General features: G+C 43.5%; 1 protein-coding gene across 1 annotated transcript in view; it reads left to right on the top strand.

The window, feature by feature from the left end:
• Positions 1-4,298: 4,298 nt before the first annotated feature.
• Positions 4,299-10,804, top strand: part of LOC114923930 (transmembrane protease serine 12-like) — a 9,838-nt gene continuing 3,332 nt past the window's right edge. Inside the window, exons 1-3 of the mRNA XM_029287282.1 lie at positions 4,299-4,401; positions 5,504-5,705; positions 8,827-9,092. Of these exons, the coding sequence (XP_029143115.1) occupies positions 4,299-4,401; positions 5,504-5,705; positions 8,827-9,092 (571 nt within the window). The remainder of the gene's footprint in view (positions 4,402-5,503; positions 5,706-8,826; positions 9,093-10,804) is intronic.

Below are 10,804 nucleotides of genomic sequence, written 5' to 3' on the forward strand. Positions count from 1 at the left end.
CCCCTGGAATTTTGACCCCATTTCTTTTTGGATTTTGTCTGCCACTATGTCTAACATGATTAGACATACTGGTCCAGAATGCGGCCGCGCGGGCGGTGTTGGGAGGGACTCGTCGCTCCCATGTAACACTGCTGCTGCGCGAGCTGCACTGGTTGCCAGTGGCCTTCCGGGTGCGCTTTAAGGTGTTAGTCACCACCTTTAAAGCGCTCCATGGCATCGGACCTGGTTATCTCCGAGACCGCCTTCTGCCACAGATTCCCTCCCATAGACCGGTACGCTCCCACAGAGTGAGTCTCCTCAGGGTGCCGTCGGCCAAGCAATGTCGGCTGGCGACCCCCAGGGGGAGGGCCTTCTCTGTGGGTGCCCCCACCCTCTGGAACGAACTACCCCNACATGGCTTTTTCAGCAAGCGGGCCTGGCCTAGGGAGGATTTTAAATCGGGTTCTTAAGAGTAATTTTAAATAGCACAACTTTAAATATTCGGTTTTAATTGGTTTTACTTGGGTGGGGTTGTAAATGTGTTTATGTTTTTTAATATGTTGTGAGCCGCCCTGAGTCCCGTTGGGAGAAGGGCGGGATATAAATCAAATCAAATAAAATAAAATAAAAATAAATTACAAATAATGAGAAAGTACACTCCTTTGCCTTGTCCCTTATTAAAAAGCTTGCAGCATTCTATTTACTTGTGATCTTTTCTATTTGCTACTAATACAGTATATGCTTTCCACGCAAGTTTTGAATTTTTCTCCTGGATTCATTTTTGCCAAGGGCGTCCACTAGGAAAATCCAGTCCAAATTGTCAAAGGCTTTGAACACATCTACTATTACTGTCTGATTATGAAGTATCTTCTCAATTAAAAAGCCAAGATTGCCATGAGGAGTCATGAGACCCATATTTAATGAGATGAATCTGTTTCAGAGTGAGTCAAATCCTTTCCTTTAGGAATCAAGGGAATACAATCTTTTTTATTTCTAAATTAATCTGACTTTTCCAACAACAGTGAGGGAAAAAATTATTTGATCCCCTGCTGATTTTGTACATTTGCCCACTGACAAAGAAATGATCACTCTAAATTTAATGGTAAGTTCATTTTAACAGTGATAGACAGAATAACAACAAAAATAATCCAGAAAAACTCATTTCAAAAAAGCTATAAATTGATTTTGGCCAGGCAACGAAGTGCCGCCAAAAACAGTGGAGTGTGTGCGCGTCTGCCTCGCTGTGTTTGGCGGCGCTTCGGTGTCAGCCAGCCAGCCAGCCACCTGAGATCAGCTGCAGCACGTTGTGGAGAGGATGGCTGAGGTTTGGGGGATGGTCTATCCCCATTCATAGTGTGGCCGCCGTCCAATCGCTGCGCCAATGCAGCGGCAGGGAAGACAGAAGGCAATCCTGCCCACCAGGTCAGCCTGGCGGGGCTGGGGTGGGAAACCGAGCAATGCCAAAAACAGTGCTTGGAGCCTCCAGGAACTGCAAGGATCTGCGGGCGCCTTTTGCAGTCATCCTGCAATGTGCAGCCTCTCCCTGTAAGCAATTTGACTCGCCCAGGGTCAGGTTGACTGTCGTGGGAGCTTGTCCTACATGTGCGGCAGAGCTGGAAGATGGGGATGGGCCACACCTCCCGCAATGGCCAACTTGACCCTAAGTGATCCGGATTGCTTCAACTGTGAGAAGCATTGTCTAAGGTTTCCACCGCCCAGGCTTCCTGAAGGTGATGGGCACCGCAGCCCACTGCAGCTGAAGAGTTTAGTTAAGCCACAAAGTTGAATGCACATGTAAAGTAGTGGTACACCCTGAGCGAGGAAGCAGCATGAGCTTTGAGGGTGCGAGTGTCTGTATTTCCGCGGCTCATGCACAGAATTCACACCGCGCCTTCCCATTGGCATCCAAGGAGGCTAATTGTGGTAAATACAAATAATTTTTTTGAAAAATAAAAGGACCTATTACAATATTGATGATCAATGTAAATGAAAAGGCAGTTTCCAAAGCCTTCCTCACCCACCGAGGGAAACCTGAGTCTCCTGGGGGGGGGGGGGGGCACCAGCCGGGCTGGGCCTTGTGATGAAAAAATAAGATATCCCCTGAAAATAAGCCCTAATGGGTCTTTTGGACCAAAAATAAATATAAGACCTGGGCTTATTTTCTGGGAAACATAGTACTTAGTGGCCTGGCTCCCTTTCCCATATGCATCAATCAGGAAACTAGAGAGATGAAGCATCTATTTCTGAAATTACCTCTGAGAAGCACCACCTAGTTTTCACCTGAGTGACGTGAATCGAAGGTGCCAAATCTCCGTTTGGTTTCCATCACTCCTTTCTTGGACTTTTGGGGAGGAAGAAAGTTGAACTGGAAGGAAGTTGAACGAAAACTAGACGTATTCTGGAAAACACAGATTTATCATCACCGGATTGCCGAATTCAACAAAAAAATAGGTATCGGTCTGCCGAACCAGTGCAAACCGGCTGAATCCCACCACTGGTTAGAAGCTCTGAAACTTTTTTTCTAAGAGAAAGTAATAATAGAACTCCAGATGGATGCCTTGAATGCATTCCAGGGATTGGAAGGAAGTACTTGAGTGCAGTGTAGTCAGTGAACAAATAACATCCACAGGCAACCCTTTAATGTGATAGTTACCATGTTTATGCTCCAGCCACTGATACAGAAGAGGAGGTTCATGAGTTTTATGGCTGAGTGCAATCTGAAATTGCACTCAGAACATACAAAGAAAGATGAGTTGAAAATGGTGAGGAAAACATACAAATAAACAACCAAAGAGGAGAACAACATCTTAGTTACTGTGTATCCATCACTGCTAAGAGTTTTCAAGAATCAAAACAATGCCTACTGCATATACTTGCATTTCACCAATTAAGTACACAGAAATAACTGAGTATGAGATCAAAGAGCTCAGCAAGGATGTGGCCATGGGCTGGTTATTGAACAGATCACAAGTTGTTCTTGTGCCAGTTCCACATTCAACTAAGCTAGAAGAAAGCTAGTGGCTTCCACAATAGCCAGTTTTGATTGACCATATACCTTCCATTTTCCAGCAGAACACCAAGAATCATTTAAAATCCTGAACTCTGTGAAAGGGAACCAGTGAAATGAAATTTAAAAAAAAGTTGATGACTGTGAAGAGAGACTTCCAAAGACCACTAAACAAAAGTAAGCAAACAGGATGTCAGAACAATGGCAATTGCCAAGAAGAAAAGGCAAAGCCTTTATACCAGAAGGTATAAAAATCCACCACTCCCAGCAACATGTGGTCAGCTTTCCCAGAGCCACATTTCTGTCTGGCTCTGCTCTTCAATAAACTACAACCTTCTTTCTAAAGCAGTCTCCATTTTGTTTATTCCCAGCTTGGACTGGACCCTGGTAAAGATTTTTTTTTCTACAAACGTGTGGGGAAGCTTATCACATCCACCTTCCCTAGCTTTATGCCCTCTAAACCAGTGGTGGCGAACCTTTTAGAGACCGAGTGCCCAAACTGCAACCCAAAACCCACTTATGCATCGTCGAGTGCCGGGTGGGTGTGGCCCATTGGGTGGGCGTGGCCCATTGGGTGGGCGTGGCTGCGGTGGTAACGGCAGACTGGGTGGGACTAAAAAGTTCAATCAATCAATTCCAACTTTGCAAGATCTTTTTTTTTCCCGCGAGAAGTTGAAATTGACTGAACCTTTTTTTTTTTTTTGCACACGGCGGCGGAGGCCTAAAGCGAAAAGGTTTTATAAAACCCAGCTGAAGGCCTAAGACTGGGGCGACAGCGCGCGTGCCCACAGAGAGGGCTCTGAGTGCCACCTCTGGCACCCGTGTCATAGGTTCGCCACCACTGCTCTAAACACTTGGCTTACAATTCCCACCACTCCCACTGGACAGGTCTGATTAAAGGCGCCTCAAGGAGGGAAAAGCTGGTTAAGCCGTCTTAAAGGGGGATGTAAAGAGCAAATTTCTCCATGTTCTCTGTACGCTGCCTATGTCTGGCAACTATGGAAAGCTTGCGGTCAGTTATCTTTCTCCTCCAGAAGAGATAGGTAGGTAGATAGGTAGGTAGGTGTGTGGATGTGTGCGTGTGTGCGTCCGTCCAACCGACAGCGGGAGTGGCGATCGCGATTCCTCCTCCCCCCCCTTCCATTCTATCCACCTTGCCTCCCGTTGCTGCGTCGCAAAAGCCCTTCCAGGCGGAGTCCGCGGGCGCTTCCCCGCCGTTGGGCATCCTTCCTGCCGGGAAGGAGGGCGAGCGAGGGCATTCGGGCGGGCGTTTTTTTTGGTTTTTTTTTTTCCTTTCTCGTCCGGATCGACGATGCAGAGGCGGTTTGGCGCGCCGCTCTCTTCCTTATTCCCGCTGCTTTTCCTGTTGAGTGAATCCCCGTCCAAAGCCTTGTCCTCTGTGATTCCTACAACCGGTAAGGCCGCCTCTTCCCCTGGAGAGAGCTCAATGCGCCACGCGGGCGGCAGCCGTCGAAGGAGCGCGACCCAACCACTCCCGCCCTCAAGCCGCCAAAGGCACGAGCGTCGCCGCCGGTCTTTCCCAGAGAACTACAACTCCCGGCAACCTCTCCTTTTACAAGAGCGCCTCGCGGTCGGCGTGCAAATCTCACTATGGGTGCAACTCCGCAAGCGGGGAGAGCGGGGAACGGGCTGGTTGGGTGACTTGCGTAGCTGGAAATCGCGCCCATCGAGGCTGATGGACTCTTTTAAAAAGATTGAATGGGAGGCTTCTTCGTCCTTGAATGGGAGGCTTCTTCGTCCTCGAAAGCAGCTGATCATTGCAAACAGCCATAAAGGCTGTCCTGGGCAGGGCGGCGGTGGGTGCCCTGGAGATTTGCTCGGATTCCCGACCAAAAGAAGCAGAGCCTCAGGCGGATAAAGGGATGTTTGCAGGGATATGAATAGGAATATGGGGGTGGGGAGATTAAATAGAAAGGCATCTGAAATAAGGAATTCGCGGGGAGGGAGGGAGAAGTGGAGGTGCATTTCAAGCTGCCTGTATTTTGCACACATCAATCAGAATAGAGATGGAAGGGACTGTTAAGGTCTTCTAGTCCAACCCCCTGCTCAAGCAGGAGATCCTATTCCATTTCAGACAGGTGGCTGTTCAGTCTTTTCTTAAAAACCTCGAGTGATGAAGCACCCACAACTTCTGACATTAAGTTGTTCCACTGGTTAATTGTCCTCAGTTAGGCAGTTTCTCCTTAGTTCCAGGTTGCTTCTTGCCTTGATTAGTTTTCATCCATTGTTTTTGTCCTGCCTTCTGGTGCTTTGGAAAATAAGTTGTCCCCCTCTTCTTTGTGGCAGCCCCTCAAATATTGGAATACTGCTGTCAGGTCACTCTTCACCATCAGAATATTATCAACAACATCAGACATGCCTCTGGTTTAAAATAAAGGCTGGCTGTATCCATAGTGCACAACCATCATCTTAGCGCCTATTGCACACGTGCCGTTGCTGATCAAGGGGTTTATCCTTAAAACATGCACTGTTGGAAGTCTTTTTTTGTCTCCCTAGATTGTGGAACAAGGCGAGTTGTGGATGACATAGTAACAGGGACACGAATTGTTGGTGGGCATGATGCCCAGCTTGGTGGATGGCCATGGCAAGTTAGTCTTGAGCTTTATCGTTTCGGTAAAGGATTTGTTCATGTATGTGGTGGATCATTAATTAATCACAACTCGGTGTTGACAGCTGCACACTGCATTAAAGAATGGACGTATGTATTGTCTTCCATTTTAAAACTATTCTTGTCAGTATAGAAGAAAAAAAAGCTTAGTTAGCCTATATTGAATTTAGAAATACATTTTTGAATCAATCTTGACCTCTTGAACTTGTAATAAAATATGAGTGTTAGAACAATATATGTTACTGACATTAACTTTTATTATCCCAAACCAGTTCACAATGAGATTAGGTGAGAAATAGCTCTGCAAAGCATTACATTAAAAAGCTTAGCTAAATAGGCACTTTTTGTTTATGTATTTATTTGTTTAGTTAATTCTATCATACAATAGGTATGAACAAAAGCGATATCAGTGCATTAGATAGTAAGACTACAGCTGAGTAAAGTCAAAATGTGTGGGGAACGATAAAGCAGCCAGAAAAACATTGAAAGAAAAATAGTCTGGAGAAAGCTGAAGCTAGAATCAGGAGTCTTCAAACTCGGCCCTTTTATGACTCATGGACTTCAACTCCCAGAATTCCTCAGCCAGCATTAAGAGATTTCAGATGGGAGTGGGATTCTTAAAATGACATTAATTTAGAGTCATTGCCAGCAGCTTGGGTTTGATCTGATCTGACCATCATGATCATGTTTTGCTAGTTAGAATAAGGTGAAACATTTTCCTTTAGCATGACATAATGGGTGTTTTCTTCTCATTCATATTGGAGGAATGGCTAGATGATTTTGAAATTGTGCCCGTGAAAGGAAATTGTTCCGGGCCTTCATTAGTCCAGAGTCCATGTGCCTCTGGAACCTCTGCCTTTTCCCCATGTGGCCAAACCAAGCTAAACTTCCTTTTTTTTGTTCTTCATCTTTCCCATTTCTTTTTTTTCCTCTTCATAGTTTGCTACTGCCATGATTAGTGCCAGGGATAACCCATCTAGATAAAAAGGAATGAGAAATTACATATTAGTGCTTCTCACCTGGGACGACCTACAGGAGAAGCAAGAAGAAGAGGAGATGGTGCCCTGCTCTTCAGATGCCACATCTTAGGCAGAGGCATGAACTGTGACTGTGAGGAGAAGAGTTAGGTCACCAAATGGAGGAGGAATATCCAGGCCCCACTTTTTTTAGCTTATGATTTAGATCAGGGGTAGACAACCTTGGCTCTTTTATGACTCGTGGACTTCAACTCCCAGAATTCCTGGGCCAGCTTTTTTTAGCTTATGATTTAGATCGTGGGTAGGCAACCTTGGCTCTTTTATGACTCGTGGACTTCAACTCCCAGAATTCCTGAGCCAGCATGGCTGGCTCAGGAATTCTGGCAGTTGAAGTCCACGAGTCATAAAAGAGCCAAGGTTGCCTACCCCTGATTTAGATGCTTCAGAATCACTCAGATAGGGAGGTGAGGGAGTTATCCCCCAAAAAGAGAAGGCAAATAGTCCCTGGATTAATCAAGCTTTTTTAAAAAAAATATATATCAGACTTCCCACAGCTATTCAGGAGGCCTGAAAGAATCGGAAACAAATCGTTCCTCTTCGGATCTTAGCAGCAAAGGTCCTCCCAGGGACTACCAATCTGACCTCATATTTCTCTTCCCAACGAAGAGGAAGGGCTATGAAGAAGTCCACTTATCATTTACTGTCCAGAGCTCCCTCTAAAAGCCAACGTTTAATCTTATTTCATTTACTTACTCAGTTTTATTTTTATTTCCTTTTATTTTTATGTCTATTTTCACTCCTGCATCATTATCCATTTATCAGTCTTTTATTTTTATTCTTATTCTTCATCTTATTCTGCTTCTCTCCTGCTGGGGAGTCTGGGCTGATATTTTGAACACATGATGGATACGCTGCATAAATGGTATTTTTAACCACCGGGCAGAATGTCTTTGGTCTCTGTATCAACTACCCATCTGCCATTGCCAGAGGAGCATAACAACAACAAGGACCTTGAAACTACTTCAAGGAAGACTGAAAAAGACCAAAGATATATCCAAGGAACAATGCAGGAAATGCTCAGAGATATAGAAAGGTGCTAAAAATCTTAAATGCTCTACTATAGAAGAATATATAGACACAGAGAGAGAGAGGATCTCTCTTAGGACAATTTCCTAAGATACATTTTCACGGCTCCAAAGATAAATCTGGCACAACACTGGAAAAGAGACTAGACCAGTGATGGCGTACCTTTTAGAAACCGAGTGCCCAAACTGCAACCCAAAACCCACTTATGCATCGTCGGGTGCCGGGTGGGTGTGGCCATTGGCTGGGTGTGGCCCATTGGGTGGGAGTGGCTGAGGTGGTAACGGCAAACTGGGTGGGACTAAAAAGTTCAATCAATTCCAACTTTGCAAGATCTTTTTTTTCCCGCAAGAAGTTGAAATTGACTGATTGATTGAACCTTTTTTTTTTTTTGCACATGGCGGCAGAGGCCTAAAGCGAAAAGTTTTTATAAAACCCAGCTGAAGGCCTAGGACTGGGGCGACGGCGCACGTGCCCACAGAGAGGGTTCTGAGTGCCGCCTCTGGCACCCGTGCCATAGGTTCGCCACCACTGGACTAGACTAAGAACTGAAACTTGGAGAATATGCAGTAATGGCAAAATTAACAGGGTACGCAACAGATTAACCAAATGTAAGCAAACATAGATTTCAAATATATTCCATGTGATACAGCACAGCAGATGTAAGATTCTAAAGTTTTTTAAAAGCAAAAAGAATTTGACCAAGAAATCAAAATCAGAAATACATGAACATTTGCAAATATTATATAGGAAATTTATTTACCTACAATGTTTTTAATTCTGTTCTTGCTTAATCCATTTCTGGTATTCTTAAATGCCAAAATAGTGAAGACTTTGACACTCAGTTCAGAGATTAAAAAAGCTCTAAAATCCTTTTTTTTAATTGTAAAAATAATTTAATGTATTCTGTTTTTTATAGTTAATTTTCCAACAAGGACATACTGAGCGCTAACTGTATACTCTCAGTAACAACTTTGTCTCTGCATTAATTATTATTTTTCCCTTTGCTTGTTCACTTTCTCTTTATCTAAAAAGGATTAAAAATAATTTTTTAAAAGGTAAGAAAAAGTGTGCAAGTTTCAGGGTCTAGGAAGCTACAATTCTACAGTTGGCTCACATTGATTTCTATAGAGGGTTTTATTCTGTTCTAGGGTCGCTTCGTTTTGGAGAGCTGTGGTTGGATTGCATCATTTTTCTAGATACCACGTCCATACTAAAAAGAGCCGGATCAGGGCTATCATTATGCATTCTAGTTTTAACAAGATTACCTATGAGAATGACATTGTCTTGTTTAAACTGATAGAGTCTATCAAATTCAATCAGTATATCCAGCCCATTTGTATACCTGATGCTCCTGTTGCTCTAAATGATGAGATGCCCTGTTTTATAACTGGATGGGGACAGACAACAGAAAAAGGTGAAATTTTCTTTTCCCTTCTCAATAGTCTATTAAAAATGAGAAAGTTGGATTTAAACCTGAATGTTCCTTTTTGGTGGTGGATGGAAATTATCCAGAAATGAGGTACCAAATTAGACATTCTTAGGGTAAGGTGTCCTCTTCAGTCAAAGTGCAGCTGAAACCCTTAATTGGTGGGTGATATTTGGGGGATTGCAAAAAATGTGTCTTATTCCTAGCCGGGAATAAATTCACTGCCCAGATGTTTGGCCGATCTGTGCCACATGCCTCATATTCCCAATGAACCGAGACACAAACTAGAGAAATCCAGAGGGTTCTTGTAGGTTAAATAGGGTAAGACTGGTGTACTTAAAAAGACTGGTGTACTTTGCCCCTCTCTCCTGCTCTGCATTGCTGTGGCCCCACCTCTCCCATCATTTTCCTGCCCTTGTCAGCCTTTGAGGTAGTCTAAGTCCCGAAACAGACCCAGCAGGAATTCCAAAAATATTTTTTATTGTAGTAAAGTAGAACAGCAGAATTTTGAAAGCCTGGAAGAATTTCTACCCCATCTTAAACTGAGCAACATCAAGGTGGGATTATTCTCCTCATGCTTCCCTCTTTCATAGGTCTGTGCAATTTTTTCCTGCAAATTCTTGGTGGCTCATCCCTTCCTTTCTTATGTACAAAGTCAACTCTTGTTTCCTTTACATCATCTCCCCATGACTTTACTTAAGTGCTGTTGTCCGACCATGCTTTAATTCAAGCACGGCATGCCAAACATGTTTCTGCCATTCCTCCAGATCTCACACTTTCCTAAGCCATGCATCGCTGTCAATGTGTTGCTAAATGTATCCAAACGGCCCGCTTACCTTTCTCTCCATCTTCCTATACCTTCCTCTCCTATATCTTTCTTTCACTGGTGATTGTATCTCTTCCCATATTCTCCTGATTCTGGGATATCTCTGCCTACAACATATATGTTTGGACAAAAGACCTGCAGTTCCAGGTCTGTGTTGAGATGAAATATGTGCTCTGTGTCCATATCAAACATGTTGGTCCAGGCATGGTCTATCCAAAATTCTTTGCACAGACTTTTGAACAGAATATGCTTAACAGCACAGCATTTAACACATGGGGAACAATGCTCCCACCTATTGCAGGTTTTATCCTGGGACTGTTGATGAATAAATTCGGTGACGGATCATAACGGCACATGAACACAACTGCTTCCTCCTTAGTCACGCACATGTAAGAATTGCTAATAAACTTTGTACCCTATAATCATCCTACTCCTCAATCATTCTGTTCTAAAAAATTTTTCCATAAGGATAAAATATTGTTTCTCTACTTCATTCCTGCCTAAAGTGGTTTTGTCTTTTCATAGGAACTGATATATTTACTCTGCTTTTTACAAACTTTTTAACCATTAATTTTATATTCAGAAAATTGGTTCTCCTGCCAGAATCAACTTTCTGTTATAAATATTGACAGAAGAGAATATCTGTATTCTCATATTTTTCTACAGTTAGTTTAACTGTTTTTATCTTTCATGAGAAAGGATCACCTGAGTCTGCATTATAAATTGATGCACCTTTAACCATGTTGTTTTTCTTGGAGCATGTCAATAACATCTTTCTTGCTTTGGGAAGTTAGCTGATCACTCAGCTCAAAGGCATAACCATAGATGCTATGAAGGACAGGTTGCTTAACATTGTTTCAGTCAATTGCACTAC

This window comes from Protobothrops mucrosquamatus, unplaced genomic scaffold, assembly GCF_001527695.2.
Source record: "Protobothrops mucrosquamatus isolate PMUCROS unplaced genomic scaffold, P.Mucros_1.0 scaffold_282, whole genome shotgun sequence".
Lineage (NCBI taxonomy): Eukaryota > Metazoa > Chordata > Lepidosauria > Squamata > Viperidae > Protobothrops > Protobothrops mucrosquamatus.